Source organism: Rhinolophus ferrumequinum, chromosome 20 (assembly GCF_004115265.2).
Source record: "Rhinolophus ferrumequinum isolate MPI-CBG mRhiFer1 chromosome 20, mRhiFer1_v1.p, whole genome shotgun sequence".
Taxonomy (NCBI): domain Eukaryota; kingdom Metazoa; phylum Chordata; class Mammalia; order Chiroptera; family Rhinolophidae; genus Rhinolophus; species Rhinolophus ferrumequinum.
The window spans coordinates 5,345,067-5,362,260 of NC_046303.1; the positions used below are offsets into that span (position 1 = coordinate 5,345,067).

General features: G+C 37.5%; 1 protein-coding gene across 8 annotated transcripts in view; it reads left to right on the plus strand.

Annotated features, from left to right (window-relative positions):
- Positions 1–17,194, plus strand: part of IMMP2L (inner mitochondrial membrane peptidase subunit 2) — a 706,765-nt gene that overhangs the window by 52,928 nt on the left and 636,643 nt on the right. The window contains exon 5 of one of the 8 annotated variants that reach the window (XM_033088455.1): positions 1,952–3,173. The exons of the other annotated variants lie outside the window; for them this stretch is intronic. Coding sequence (XP_032944346.1) covers positions 1,952–2,156 — 205 coding nt within the window. The 3' untranslated portion in view covers positions 2,157–3,173. Of the gene's footprint in view, positions 1–1,951; positions 3,174–17,194 lie in introns of those variants that run through there. 8 annotated transcript variants of the gene reach the window in all.

Here is a 17,194-nt window from a genome sequence, read left to right on the forward strand (position 1 = left end):
GTCTCTGTCAAGCCTGTTCTACCAGGATTCATCTGAAAATATATTAACTAAATCTGGTTAGTGGCTAATCAAATAAGTAAAAGTGAATGGAGTTATGCATGGCGGACATTCACGGATAGGGATTAAATGCTTCTCCTGCTCTTGAGTGCTTTCTTTAATATTAACTTACTTTTCGGAGTATACTTTTATTTTATCATTCAGAGTACTGTTTTTGCAACCTCCTTAACAACCTTTTTCATGCTGGGTTAGCCTGTCGCAGGCTCATTATTCTTTTGCCTTTGGTTTGACAAGGTTACATCCTCGCTTAGTCGGTGATGGAGAGGATACCCACCCAAGTGAAAGAGGTCACACTCTAAGCAGACAATTGTGCGTTATTTATTTATTTTTTCTGTTAGAAACATGCTGACTATCTCTAAGCAAGTGAATTTAAATAGGTAATTGGAAATAAAAGAGGTTCCTTGAAATTCTGGGGTTGCATGGTCCAGAAAGTACCCTAGCATATCATATGCTATTTAAAGAAAAGAGAATACAATTCTTTTGTGTAAATATTGAAGTGATTTATTTATTATGTAGATTAATTTCAAAAAACAGTATATTCAAATTGATATTGACAATAAATTATAGCCACTTTAGTTGAACTGTATTTTTAACGAGTTTATTATGTGCTCTATCTCTGTCTTGTACAAATAACACATTTTCTTTCATAATGCAGGTGCCACTTACATAAGAGAATGCTTAGTGATTAGGATATTATTTCACAACAAATAATTAAGCAGTAATTGTTGCTCATTTTGAGAAATAAGAAGTCTCATACTAAATTCTTCTTTAGCATGATGTAATACTATAAAAAACACTGCTTAAAGTATCTTTTTAGTTTAATGAGCAAAAGTGCTTTCTAGACACATCCTTATATATTTCTACATTTTACAGACTGCTTCATTTGAAAAGATTGATGTTCGTTCGATTAATGTTCATAATATACATTTAATTCATGTCAACACTGAATATTTGCTTTTCTTACAAAATGCATCAGTCTGGTTTTAACTTAGTAATAATTGGCATTACTACTTTAGATTATCGTATCTATTTAAGAAATGTGTGACTAATACAGAAATGCATGACGAAATTTTGAATTGATGGCTAAATATAAATTGTGTAAAATACAAATCGATATTAATAACACATTTCATTGATATATAAGTAATATTTGGAAACAAGGTTGTATGACAGCTTATATTTTAAAATTATCCTGGAACGGCATTTTATGTATTCAGAGTATGTGGAGATAAAGCATTTCTACTATAATATTATATGCATTTCTTAAAAACTTTGCGATTTGCAGATTCATACTTAAATCAGCAGGGCTTATAACTCTCATAACCAGAGTACTAATGAAAAGAATAACAACTCCATTAAAAATGCTAGCACACTTCAAAAGACATATGAAATTTCTAATAAGTAAACATTGCAGTAAATGTAGGATTTTCCATAAAATGAAAAAGGTGATGGTAGCTTGCTGGAAGCTGCTATCAGGAAGGGTTGAGACTATGTATGAGATGTGATCAGAAGATACAGTGAATGTTTAAATAAAAAAAATTATTACAGTAAAAGACACATTACCATTAATCCCCCTCAAAATACTCCCCCTCACATCAAACACACTTATCCCATCGTTCTTGCCACTTTCTGAAGCGGTTCTGGAAGTCCTCTTTCATGAGTGTCTTTAGTTGCGCTGTCGTGGCAGCCTCAGTATCCTGAATCATTTTGACGTTGGGGAAGAGCCAGCAGTCGCACGGTACCAGATCCAGTGAATAAGGTGGATGAGGACACACCACAATGTTTTTATTTGACAGAAATTGCTGTATACCAGAAGTGATGTGTGACGCGGAGCGTTGTCATGATGGAGGATGATTTACGGCACACTTTAAAATACACCTTCTCTCAACTGTAGCTCACAGCCAACTGACTGCATCCAACAAGTTGAAACTTGTCACATACGCTTGCTAAGGTTCGACACTCCACTTCCTGTATTGAAGATCCCTGCCTTTCTGTTGGATGGCACTTGGCAGCAGCATTCACCGTACTTTTTGATCACACCTTGTATACAAGGGCAGTGGGAACATTATCATCAGAAGTTACAAGTAGACAAAAGATAGTAAGCTTTGTACAAAATGTACTGATATCAGAGATGTATGCTCTGCTCATCGCTTTGTGTAAAGTAGTTATACATCTATATACCTATATCTATGTCTGTACATCTGTCTGTATATCTGTATATCTATATCTATGTCTAAATCTAGATCTTTGTTTATCTCTACCTATATCTACACCTATGTCTGTATCTCTACCCCATCTATCTATCTCTAATTTTTATCATCTATATGTCTACATTTATATCTAATCTATTTTTTTTTTTAACAAAATCAGGGTTAACCTTTCAGTAAGCACTTCTAAGGATAGGGTTGAATGTATACTATAGGTTCCTCCTGGCTTACTGTGGGTGCCCAGTCGGTGTACTGGGCTTATTGTGTTAGTATACCCAGCTTTCCGTTGCTGTCGTAAATGAGGCTAAACATTAATGATCTGGGGAAGAAAAAATCACGTGTGAACCAATGCAGCTTCTGCTTTCTGCTGAAATCCTTTCTCCGTTTACCAGTTGCCTTTGAGTTTAATTCATGCTACAGAAACAAATGTTATAGCAGAACAGACTGTCCCTTCTGTTATTGCAGAGAGTTTTGTTTAGAGCTATTGACCAGGGTTGTTCCCTAAAGCAAGGAATGCCTGGGTAGGGGCTGGAGTGCAATTGGAATATGCTTTTCTTCCTTATCTTTTCCTGTCATTTTCTTTTGGTAAAACGTAAATTGCAGCGGAGTTATTGTTTAAGCATGTTAATGTTAAATCAAAAGGTATATATATTGAATAGCATTACTGGTCATGCAACACATTTGCTGTCATCAAGTCCTCAGTATTACTAAGTGTGTGTAGGTGACATCATATTCTTTTAGTGGATTTGCAAACTAATAGTGGTGACTAAGGTGGATTTTTTATATCTTGGAATTGACTTTTCGTTAACTTGTACAATGGCCTTTCTGCAATAGGCTTAATCTAAGTAACACTATTTTATAATGACATATCAATTGACAAATCTATTGGGACAGAGGTTCCTTGATAATAAAATTTCAAATAATCATGTTTAAAAGTACTTTAACTTTTTATTTTGAAATAATATTAGACTTAAAGAAAAGTTATAAAAATGGTATAGCATTTCCATGTGCCCCCTAATACCTTTTTTCAGTCTTATTGAGGAATAAATGACAAATAAAAGTGTAAGATATTTAAATATACTACGTGATGATTTGATTCATATATGCTGTGAAAGTGTTTCCCCAACTGAGTTAATTAACACATCTTATTCCCTCCCATGTGTACTACTTTGTTTTCTGTTTTTTTTGTGTGTGTGAGAACATTTGTTTTACTCTCTTAACAAATTTCAGTTATAGGATATAATGTTATCAATTGTAGTCACCATGTTGTCCATTAAATCCTCAGAATTTATTCATCTTACACCCGCTAATGTTAACATTACACACAACCATAGTACAGTTATTGAAACCAGGAACTTGACATTAATACAGAACTATTAACTAATCTGTAGACCTTATTTGAGTTTCACCCCTTTTCTTAGTAATGTCCTTTTTCTAGACCAGTTCCTTAGTCATTCTTTGTCTTTTTTATGCTGTCGCTTTTGACACATCCTGGCTAGTTATGTTGCAGAATGGTCCTCACCTTTTTAATTTTCAAGGTCAGTCTATCTTCAAATGGAGAAGCGCTGCTTTTGATGGCAGATGCTGAGGAAGTTGTAGCAGTGGTGACAACTGGGTGGTGGTGGATGAGACCCGGCCAGGGGAGAAGGAAATTTTTAGGCATAGGTCTTTTTAGTGTTTTGGGACCACATATTTGTGTCATGTCTTAGAGGACCCATGGCTTCCAGAGGTCCACACAGTCAAGTTCGTAGCTGCTAGGAAACAAGGAGGGAGAACGGTGCAGGGAAAAACCTATAGTGTATCATGGAGGTAGAAGAGAAGGAACAAAGCTAGCTCACAGATTAGGCTACGCTGAGTCAATGTTCTAGAAAGTTCCAGAGGAAAAGGGTAGGGTGAGGCAATTCTCATTACTAAGCACCAGTGTACATCGGGCCTTGTGCTGTGTGCTTCATGTATGCCATTTTCATTTCATTCTCATTGTGGTATCTGGAGACCGCTGTTTTTAACATGATGAAACTGAGATTTAGCAAGTAGATGGCAAGTAAATAGCAGAGGCAGACTTTGAATCCAGGTCAAAACCTGTCCCGTCTGATGTAGTAGGAATGTATGTGGCTTCTGAGCACTTGAAATGTGGTACTGCCACTTGTCAAAACGATAATATTTTGGATATATTCAGTTATACAATATATTATTAAAGTTAACTTACCTGTTTCTTTTTCCTTTTTTGATGTGGCTGGTAGAAAGTTTGCAGTGACACGTGACACATGTCACATTTCTGTTGGACATCTCTGCAGCTAAGCCTTTTTTCCATTATGCACTGCAGCTTTCCTGCCGTGTGTCTGAGGAGAGCTAAGGTGACATCCTAGAGTCTTAGGTGGAACAACACTGAGGCGGTTGCTTTGGAGCAAAAGCAGACCTCCCCCCCACACACACCAAAAAAAACCCAAAAAAAAAACACAGATAAATACTCCGTGTTGCTGAGAGTGTTGGGGTGATCAGGTCCAGAGAAAAAGACATGCATGCAATGTACAAAGAGAAGAAAAGGTTTCCACAACAATTTTTGGTATTTACTGACTGCGTATTATTTTCCCATCACTGGGCTAAGAGTTCTATTTTCATGTTTTATTATATAAGAAAACTCAAAAAAGTAGATGTTATTGTTGTTCCTATTGTGCAGATGACAGCACTGAGGTATAGAGAGGTTAAGTGACCTCCTCCAGGACATGCAGCTAGCCACTGTCAGAGCGAAGTCGTGAAGGGCCCCACGTGGAATCCTGCATTCTTCACCGTCATGCGAGGGTGCCTCTGAGTGTTGTGGTGGGGCTTTGGTTGAGGACACATACTCACTGCCAACAAAGAAGTCATGCAGGCCCTTGTATCTCTACATACATCATGCTATTCTCATTGCTGTAATGACATTTCTGATACAGTGGTTTCTGAAATGTAGTCTTCATTAATACCAGTGATACTTTATTATGAACATACAGTGTGCATACAGTTTCAACAGCTGGTTTGTGACACGCTAAACGAAGTGCCAGGTGCTGACAGATGGCTACTGTGATGGCTACGTCTCTAGCAGTGAATGTGAGCAAAGAGTTATGAAGATTGAGCCAGGGAAGTAGATGAAATGGAATAGAGCCTTTGAAAAAGAAATTAAAGTCGCTTGTTCCTTTGTGTCTTGAGTGCTTGTAAATTTTTAAAGGTCCTTTGACCCATCAAGGGAAATTAATTGGAGTCTGCTAAAAAACAAAATTCATGTTTTGAAACAAATGCCCAGAACAATGATAATAACGGAATAATGACCCATAATTGAATTAAAAGCCAGTTATCTGTTGAGCTGAGAGAATATAATTGTGTACACTTACCTATTGTATCTGCATTCATTCCTGATGTATTTTTTTATTTGTTTATGGCCAAATATTTTTCTGAGTTTGTAGTTAATATTGTATATTTCAGGAACACAACTTTAGAAAGACCATGACTTTCCAAAGAAGAGTCTATATGCAGGATGAAGGACCTGGGTTTTCATTTTTTCAAAAAATTAATTGTAAAAATATTGGAGAGTGGTATCTGTGGGACATTTTATTTTGGTGAGAGATTTAGTGTATGGCACTTTCAATTACCCCTAGTAATTTGCATTCTTTACTAAGTACATAAATGATACTTTAAAATGAAATTAGATAATATAAGTATTATTGATATTCTTTGACATAGGTTTAACTGATTTTGTAAATGCTATTCTTAGGCCTATGAAAAGTGGGTACCCTTAAGGTAGTCTTTCATAGCAGTTTGCTTTCTTGAGTAGAATAAACCGCCTTCACAATTTTTATATTTTTAATTATGCAATACAACATTTTTTTTAGTTCAGAGACAATTTGCAGCTTGGCAATGTTTCGGTGATCATAAATTTCAGTTTTGAATATCGAGATTTTTATGGTAACGTAACCATAGGAGATATCCAGAGCTTCTGCTCAACCCTTTTCATAAAATCTTATATCCTTTGAGAGATGAGTAGAAGTTGTCAAAGAAAAAAGTTATATAGGCAACATTCTATGAAATAGTGTTTGTAACTGTTTTTGTTTTTATGTGAACAAATTCAGTCTCTGAGAACACTGTTACCTTGTGTAAAATAAAAGTGCAAGACAGCATTTACAAAGAAGGAGCTCCCAAATACACCTTCTGTATTATATGTAGGGAGTCAGATCGAGCTGTTGAGGAAAAACATTTCGAATATAAGTTTAAATAATAATTCTAACAGAGAAATAATTAAAATTTGAGAGAAGCAAACAGCTTAGGTTTCAAGGAGGAAATACAGCATGGGAAAATACACTATCTTAAATACTCTTGGAATCAGTAAGGTACAGATGCATACATAAAGACAGGCCCCTAACATCAGTCAATACCTGATTTCCACTTCCAGACATGACAGACTGATTTATTTCACAGTGAGGCCCATACTGAGGAATATGAGAAAGCTACATTCAAACAAACAAACAAACAAACAAACAAGAAACAAACCTAAAGGCACTGCAGCACTACCAAGGAGCCGAGTTCCCAGAGTAAAGAGAAACACATGAGGGGAGCTCTGTACTTGGTGCCACTCTTAACCTTGGGTCATTTGTCACTTTGTAAGCACCACAGGCCATGAGGCTGAGAAACCAAGCAGTGGCAGCAAGATGGGGGATGCTGAGCAGAGTTTTTGGAGGTTCACAGTGTTAGGGTATCACAAACAGGACTTCAGGGGGAGGGGGCTGGGACCCTGGTAAAACAACCCTAACTTCTAATTGAGACTCCTGAGGGTTACATCCTTGGAATTAGGGAAAACTAGAAATAGATCATGACTTACAAAATTGACATGCAGCCTCTGATAAACTCAATCCTGACTTTACGGTGATTGCCTTTACTGTAACTGTCTGTCTTGCCAGAAGCAAGAGACATCATGCAGAATCTCTAAATTTTGGTACACAATACCTGATCATCAATAAAAAGTTACCACGTTGTTGGGAAACCTGGACAGACACATGCAAAAAAATGAAGCTGGACCACCTCCTTACATCATGTACAAAAATAAATTCAAAATGGCTTAAAGACTTAAATGTAAGATCTGAAACCATAAAATTCCTAGAAGAAAATATAGGAAGGAACTTTACAGATGTTACCCGGAGTAAGATTTTTACTGATATAGACCCTCGGGCAAGGGAAGTAAGAAAAAAAATAAACATGTGGGATTATGTCAAACTAAAAAGTTTTTTCACAGCAAAGGAAACCATCAATAAAACAAAAAGGGACCCTACTGAATGGGAAAAGATATTTGCCAATAATATATCCGATAAGGGGTTAATATGCCAAATTTATAAAAAACTCATTCAACTCCAAAAAAACAAACAACCCAATTAAAAAATGGGCAGAGGACATGAAGAGACATTTTTCTAAAAAGGACATACAGATGGCAAATAGACATATGAAAAAATGCTCAACTTCACTAACCACCAGAGAAATGCAAATAAAAACCACAATGAGATACCACATCACCCCAGTCAAAATGGCTACCAATAAATCAATAAACAACAAGTGCTAGTGAGGATGTGGAAAAAAGGGAACCCTTGTGCACTGTTGGTCGGATTGTAGATTGGTGCAGCCACGATGGAAAACAGTATGGAGGTATCTTAAAAAGCTGAAAATGAACTATCTTATGATCCAGCAATTCCACTCCTAGGTATCTATCCGGAGAAATCCAAAACTCTAATTCAAAAAAGTTTATGCACCCCTATGTTTATTGCCGCACTATACACAATAGCCAAGACATGGAAACAACCGAAATGCCCATCAGTAGACGACTGGATTAAGAAACGGTGGTGCATTATACAATGGAGTATTACGCAGCCATAAAGAAGAAAGAAATCTTACCATTTGCAACAACATGGATGGACCTAGAGAACACTATGTTAAGTGAAATCAGTCAGACAAAGACAAATACCATATGATCTGACTTATATGTGGAATCTAAAGAAAAGAATAAATGAATGAACTAATCAGAAACAGTCTCAGAGACATAGAGGAAAAACTGAGGGTTGCTAGATGGGGGTGGTGGGGATGAGGGAGAAGGTGTGGGGATTAGAAAGCACAGTCGGTAACCACAAGATGGCCAAAGGGATAGGAAAGACAGTTTGGGGAATATAATCAATAATGTTGTAAAGATTTTGTAGGGTATCCAATGGACATTGTCTCGTTAGGGAGACCACTTTAGGGATGATGTAGATGCCTGATCACTGCACTGTACACCTGAAGCTGAAGCTGAACAATAATGAATGTCAACTACAAATTTATATATTATGTATAAAGTTACAAGAAGTGGAATACAGCATTAGGAATGTGGACAGTGGAAATGTAATGGCTGTGTGTGAAGTCAGAGGGATAGTGGATGGGGGCAGAGGGGTTGACACAGTGTGAGGGACATAAATGATAAATGTCTAACTATTACATTGTTTTGTGCACCTGAAACTAATACAAAAAAATAACAACTTTAATAGAAAAAAATGTTAGAAAATTACTGAAATATAAGTAATTACAATAAAGATAAACAGAACAAGGTCCATGTTAACTATTAAAAAATGAAATAAAATAAAAAATAAATAAGTAAAAAGTTACCATGCATATCAGAAGCAAGGACGAAGATAAAAACAAAATAAAACAATAAATAACAGAAACAATCTCATTGTGATCTAGCTATTAGAATGATCAGACATGGCCTATAAAATAATTATTATCAGTATATTTAAAAATTGAGGAAAACATAGATAATTTCATCAGAAAATCAGATTCAATAAAAAGAATTGGAAAAAATTTCCAGAAATTAAAACTAGTCATAACTGAAGCAAAGAATTCAATAGATGTGTTTAACAGCAAATTAGACACAGCTGTGGGGAGGATTAATGAACTGGGTGATAGGTTATTTAGAATATCTAGACTGGAGTATGGAGGAATAAAAGAATGGAATGTACAATGAATAGTGTAAGATACACACACACACACACACACATACGTAGAATGTAATGTAATTGGAGTCACAGAAGAAGAGGAGAGAATGGGGGTGGGGAGGAATGAGGGAGCAATATCTGAGCAGGTAAAGGCTAAGAACTATTCAAAACTCATGAGAAACAACAACCTACCTATTTATGAAGCACTCAGAACCCTATCAGAATAAATACAACAAAAAACACATTCAGGGTACATGGTAATCAAACTACTGAAAAACAAAAACAAAAAAACCCCAAACAAACAAAAAAGAAAAACCTAAAAGGAAAGTGAAAGAGATGTATTACCTCCAAAGAAGCAAAAATATAACTGACTTTTCAACTAGGGAACAAGTGAGTGACATCTTTAAAGAGTTAAAGGAAAAAAAATGTTCCAACCTAGAGTTTTGTACCTGTTGAAACTATTCTTCAAAAAAAGAAAGAGTAATATACTTTTCATACACTCCCCTACCTCCCACCTCTGCCCCCGCCCCCACAGCACATGCTCCATTATCTTACTGGACTTCACCTACAAAACAAATATAAAGTGTGAAGCATTTCAAGAGGACAGCTGCAGAGCATTAAGCTCCACATGTGAGGCCCTTCTCAGCTCAGGCTCATGTGTGACTGGTCTGGTCACGTCTCTATGAAGCTGGCCTGGTGATTGGTACCGGGGTGGGCACTGGATTTCAACAGGGCTAATCTGAGCCATTCCTGGAAACGGATTTATAATATTTGGGGTGAAAAGTTATATCACTGTTAAGTTGTTAAGTTTGCACAATAAGATCTGTCAACAGTCACATTTCCTTAAATAAAATTCGTGCTAAGTGTAATAGGCAGAATTTTGGTCTGCAGGAAGATTCTATACCTTACTCGCCAGGACCACGAATATGATGAGCTATCTTACCCATGAGTAAATCACCTCTCATTGCTAACGGGACTTTGCAGGCATTATTAAGGTTGCAAAGGTTGACCTTTCATTGACCTTAAAATGGAGAAAGTATCCTGGATTATCCAGGTCGGCCCAGTATAATCACAGGAGTCTTTAAAAGCAGAGGTGGAAGAGGAAGTGAGGTTGAGGCAGCAGGTCCAAAGTGGGGTGAGGAGTTGATGCCCTGTTGTTGGTTTGAAGATTCAGGGGCCCTGAGCCTCGGACAGCAGGCTGCCTCTACGAACAGAGTGACTTCTGACCGAAGGCCTGCGAAGAGATGAGGACCCCAGTCCTACAACCGCATAGAACTGAGTTTTGCCAGCAACCTGATGAGCGTGGAAATGGATTTTCTCCTAGTCTCCAGAGAGGGTCCTCACGATACCCGCTGGCACCTTCAATTTGGCCTTCTGAGACCCTCAGCAGAGTACCCAGCTGAAGCTGCACAACTTCTGTCCTGGAGAACGCTGAGACTAAATGGGTGTGGGGACAGAGCCCCAGAAAGCAGTTTCCAGGCTCTCGGCCTCATGTGGAAAGGTGCTGGCTCAGGTAGTAGATAGCCATCAGCTGTGGCTGGTTGGCTGTCAGCTGTAACCATTGAGCCATTGGCCACTAATATAACTGCCGCGGCTACGGAAGGAAATCAAGGAGAGAGGAGGAGAATGAAGGAGAGTGGAGGAGAGTGGAGGAGAGTGGGTCGGTTGGCAGCAAAGCGGACAGCAGGTCGCACGTCGTGTAAACCCAGCCTCCAGTGAGACCATAGTAGTATGACTCCCCTACCTATGGCTCCGTGGGTGTTCCTTTTTGGCCTAGCCATATCCTGCGTTCTTGTGTGGGGAGTGGGACCAGAGACCCTGCAAGCCACCCCGCGTGACAACTGGTCCAGCGAGCAGAGTCCCCCGCACGACAAATGGCGCAGCGAGCAGGGTCTCCTGCATGACAGTGGGTGTTATTTTAAACCCTTATGTTTGTTTTCATTTGTTAGATAGCAATAGAAAATCATGCTAAGTGAGTAAAAAATGCGAACAGTTCTAATACTACCTTAAAAAAGCATAAGGAAATGAACTTTTGTAAAAGAGTCTTACCAAGCATTTGGAAAACACCAATTTTAAGTACTTAACTAATTAAAAATTATTTTCTTTTACGTAAAACAAATCTGTAAGCTTCTACCTGCCAAGTCCTTGGTGCAAGAATACAGGACTAGGCTTGGGAAGTCTTGCTTCTTTCAGCTGCATCACTTACTAACAGGCTGAGCAACCTTGGCCAGGTTATCTTAATTATTCTTTGGGTCAGGTTTAGCATTTGCAAAATAAAGAGGTGTAGACTCGTTTATCTCTGAGGTCTCTTCCATTTAAAAAATTACATGAAAATTTTAGGGCTAAAGATGGAGTATTTAAGGAGCTGGAAATAAGAATCAGTTCCTCAGAATATTAGAAAAATATGTTGCATGCTTTTGTAGCTAGAGTCAAACCTGACTTGAAATGTTTTAAAGAATAGTAGCCATGATGGCACAGTTGACAGAAATTTTAGAACGAATGAGGAGATGAACACCAGGGCTTTTTTGGGTCAAAGGCATCAAATGAATATATGCTTATTAAGTTTAAGTCTTTAGTTGAAATTAGTGATATTGAAAAATTAAAAGTTGTCAGGTAGGTGTTTTACAGGAGGATGAGAGCAAAATCCTTTCCTATTTGCTTAAAAGTATTCAAAATAAGAAAGCTGTAGAAATTGTACATTTCTTTACTCTTTGTAATTTATTCCTGGAGTTGAGGTTTTGAGACTCTGATGATTAATCATTTTCTGTTTATTTCCGTCTCTTTTGTCAACTTAAGATGCATTTCCCACCAGTTAACACTCTGTCCACTTGTTCTTATAAAAAATGATCCTAGATTCCCTATTCTGTTTCACAGTTTAGGTCCTGGAAATGTGTAGGAAGTCTCAAAACTGAACTTAACCTTATTTAATCCAGGGTCAGTAGTTACCCTCCCGTTTTTCTTTTTCTTTTACAAGAAAAAAAAAATCTCTGTTTTTAGTGAATGGAGGTGGCAGTTGCTGGGAAATGTGACTGTGGCTGATAAGAAAGAGAAAGGGCTTAAAGCGACAGCCACCAAACTTTATCAGTGCTTTGGAGCTCAGGAAAACCTTTTTTTCCAAGAAGGGAACTGGAATACGTTTCTATTTTCTTTTTTTGATAATTGTGTATTTCCATTAATGAGAAGCCTTAGCGACCTGTATTCTGAAAGGTTACTCCTTGCATAATCTAATGTCAGGTTTACTCACATCCAGAGGTCACATTAATATTTACTGAAGGCACCACAAGTATAGGTTTCACTTTATTAAAAATTGTATGGATGTTGAAATTGCTGACGGAGAAGCTGGCGCAGTCTGATTTGGCTGTGGATATGATAATTACAATATGGCTTACGGTGTTTTTAGAGGTCATAAGTTACATTGCAAAGATTTGTGTGTTTGTATTGCTGGAAAGTTACCATAGAGTATTATGACTGTACGGTAGGAAACATTACAGTGTGAGTTGTAGGTCTCACATAAATTTCACTGTAGAGTTAAATAAGAATCACTAAAATATTCCAGGTTTATTAAAAATTCATTATTCTACAAGAGGATCTTTAAAGAGCAATAAGAACTGGAAGAAATAATAGGGAAGCTTTGGTAACAGTGACAGTGTGTTAATTGAGTTGAAAGAAGGTAAAGAATATATTAACAGAATGGATCCAAATTTGGCAAAAAAGATTTATAATAAATCAAGGGGAGAGATTGATTAGTTAATAAAGAGAGAGACTAATTATCAGTGAAGGAGGGGGTGATATTTAATGATTTTAAATGAAAGGTTAAACTACTTCAGTGAATTTCAGTTTAACAAAACGGAAGAAAAGAAATATGGATAATTAGGTAGTAATAAGATCAGACTGGAAAAAAAGCAGACAACGGCCTTAGGTATTAGCGGAGCATTGGCTAATGATCTTGACCTACTGCAGTTCTCTTTGAAGATTCCCTCTTGCTGTAGAAATGGGGGCCGGAGGGTGATGTTTATAGTTGTCTTCAAGGTGGTATGATTCTTTAGCACCTTTGTTGTATGTGGATTTTTAAATGATAACCAGTAGTGAAACAGAAGAAGAATTTCTCAGGAAAAGGATAGCTATCATTTATAATTCATTAAAATACTGTAATTTCAGCTATAATTTTTGTTATTGATCAGTTCTTTTAAATTTATAGTCTACTTCACCCATCTGTTTCGTAATAGGTTGACAGCCTCTAAAAGTGCTTCTAGTAGAACCTATCATAGAAATTCAGTGTAGGAGATTATGATTTCCATAAGCATATCTCAATTCACATCTTAAAAGCATATATAGGTAAAAATTCCAAGTATTATTGAAAGAAAAATTTTCTTTCTCTCTAACCTGATAATTTATATATATGTCATTATTAAAATTTTATAAAGATGTTGATAGATCCTTGGCCTTTTTTACAGTTTTATATCTTCTGCGTCTGAATTGTGGAAAGATCTTGGTAATCATTTCTGGATTCAGTATAAGGTCTAATTTTATATGACCTCTGTACTAATGATTAGATAGAGGGGATAGTAATGAAATGATTAAGTTTATAGATGATTCCAAATTTAAAGACAGTACGAATATAGAATTTGGGTTAATCTCCGCTCCTATGATCCTATGTTAAGAAAAGGTCATCTGATTTATCCCTTGTAATTATAGTCTTTCTTTTGTCACTGATATTCTTATAATTAGCTTGACTTTTCTTTTATCAGACATTATATCCAATGTATCTCTCTGCGTTATGTATTAATGTGGAAAACCAATGCAAAAGTCTGGTTTTCAAAATGTTAGTAGCAGCTTCTCAATAGGTTATTAGCTCAAGTAGGCAATAACCCATGGGACAGTCATGATTATCTACACAGAAGAGATTTGGACCAGATACCCAGAGACCTGGGTTCCAGGCTCACTCTGGGATAAGGGACTGTGTGTCAGTTAACTTGTCAATTAACTTCTTTGGATTTTTTTCCCCAATAAAATGAAGGAATTATAACTGATAATTTCTAAGTTACCTTTAACTTGACAGTTTTTTCTCTATGGTTTATTTTCCACATGTGTATGTCAAATTTAGTTTATGATACTTACATAATATTTTGTGCTGTTTAAAAGTACTGACAATTTATTCATTTGGCAAATACTAATATTTTGTAAATGCTTCCTCTGGGCACAGAAGTAGGCACTGTGATACAACATTATAGACAGGTGTCATGCGGGGCGCCCGGCAGGGTCTCTGCTCCCGCTCCCCACACAAGAACACAGGACATGGCTAGGCCAAAAAGGAACACCCAAGGAGCCATAGGTAGGGAAGTCATACCACTATGGTCTCACTGGCGGCTGGATTTACACGACGTGCGACCTGCTGTCCACTTTGCAGCCAACCGACCCACTCTCCTCCACTCTCCTCCACTCTCCTCCACTCTCCTCCACTCTCCTCCACTCTCCTCCTCTTTCCTCCTCTCCTCGACTTCCCTCCGTAGCCGTGGCAGTTATATTCATGGCTAATGGCTCACTGGTTACAGCTGACGGCCAACTAGCCACAGCTGCTGGCCATTTGATCACAGTCGATGGCCATTTACTACCTGAGCCAGCACCTTTCTATGTGAGGCCGAGAGCCTGGAAACTGCTTTTTGGGGCTCTGTCCCCACAACAGGCATGGCACCTTTCCTTGTGGAACTTACTGTATTACTGGATGGGTCTTGAATAAGACAAAATTGAAAAATAGACATTTTTGAAACTTATACAAAATGTGGCCATTGGGCACATTGGAAGGGAAGCTTGCTATTTAGTAAATCAGCAGTTGTGCCAGCGTGGCTCCCAAGGGTCAGCGTGCACATTTATTCCCAGCCCCGTGTTTAGCTACTTCCTGTTGGGAGCTTGAATTCAGCTATGGTGGGAGTCTTTATATCAGGAAAGTTGGCAAGCACCACACATCAGGGCTGCAGAACTTATTACAATCTAAATCGTCTGGTTTAACAGCATGCCATTGGTGATAAACGTTGTCAGATGGCACAATAGAAATGGCAGATATAGTTTGTACCCATGTGTATTGTATAAACAGCGTGGCACTAAGGCAAGCATGCATGGGATGTGATTAGTTTATAGAGCCACGTGAGTAACTGATGCTGTGACGTGGAGGCTGATGAGTGACTGAAGGAAGAGGGGCTGGAAGAAAAATAAGTGTGACTTTGAAACTAGATTTGAAAGATGAGGTGATACATACATGACCAAAGAATAAGCAAGAGAGTTTTAAAGATGGCGTGTGTAATATTTTGAGGCAAGAGTGAAGAGTTGCAGGGAAGAAGTGGTAAATAGGTTTGTTGAGCTTGAACGAAGTGTCAAAGCTTCACCTCGTCTGAGGATAACAATGTCTAAATCACACATTAGCCTTTATAGTGAAGACCTAAACATGGCCAGATTTTCATTAGTAGCAGTGAAAAACTAGACTGTCATTGAACTTTGTGGCCTTATCTCTCACTGATGCTTTGAGTGTTAAGGAAATAAAAAACCCTTTATACCAAATTCTAAGCTTTGTACCAAATTGGGAGTCCATTAAAACGTTGCTTAGGGTAAATTCTTTATAGAGTATTGATACTGAATCTACCGAGATACTTACCCAATTTCCTCATCAGCGAGAGGTTACTCTTCATCTGAAGTAGTTGACATAAACAGCCATTGCGACTCGTCTGCTCCAGATCCTCTGCAGCGCCAGGCTGAATCAGGCTTTACTAGGAAAAGGTGCAGTAGTACGTTTAGCACCTACTAGATATAGTAAGCTGAAAGGGGCAAATACAAGCAGGGGAGAGTAGGAATCTCTTCAGAATGTGCTGAAGCTTAGCTTGAAATGATGCCTGGGTCTGTCTTTTGGGAAGTCCCAGCAGCCAGTGGGCAGGCGCCATGGAGAAGCCCAGAGTGGAATACCTTTGAAATCAATGAGGACGTGGACTCCAGTTATGGGAAGAGAAGTCAGCAAGGCAAAAAAATGGAAACCTGTCGATCAAAACTGAGAACCCCTCCTTGAAAATCACAGTCACCCTGTGGATGCCTAACTCCGTTAGCTAGGTTTGCATGATACACTGAGATAGCAGATATGCAAGAAGCGGAAGCTGGTATTCTTTATCACTCCCAGTAATGTCATTTTAGAATATCAATAGTAGTTTTATTTGTTAAAATAAGTACAAGGTAGATATACAGAACGAAATAACCATGCTGTCTAATCAAATGATCATTTTTCATTTACAGCACTGTATTTAGGAGCAATTGCTATACGAAGACATTCACTATTATGATTTTGGCAGTCATTAACTTATTAAACTATCTCACAAAATTAAATACTGTGTAGAGTTTAAGGTGATCAGTTTATTCAATTTCATGTGGAAAATTAGCATGAAAAGAAAATGTCATTTCTTCTTTTTTTTAATGTGCCCTTTGTTACAGGGGAAGCATAAATAGATTTATAGTAATTTGGAGTATTAAAGAAATTACAGCCAAAGATTTTGATTGGTCATAATTATTGGTCTTCCTGAAACTGTGGCTGTCCTGTAACATAGCGGTTGAATGAGCTTTGAAGGTTTCAGTGAGCAAAGTAGGACTTCCAATTCTCCCAGAATTTGAAATATAGTACATCGTCATATACTGTAGCCATACTTTGTCATTTTTAAATTTTAGCTTTCCAGAAGTATTATACTTAAGAGCACCGTAATGTCTTAGTGAGTTCCTACTCTCGAATCACAGGTAATAATAACACAAGAATTGGGAAGTAAATTACTTGAACTTTTTCATGTGTGCTTTCTTACAACTTTTTTTTTTTAAGAGATATATATCTGAATGGATGACACTCTCTTTAACATTAGTGTGGAATTGGGCTGAAATAAATTCAGAGTGTATATATGACCAAAGTACAACAAAAGCAAAACAAATCCT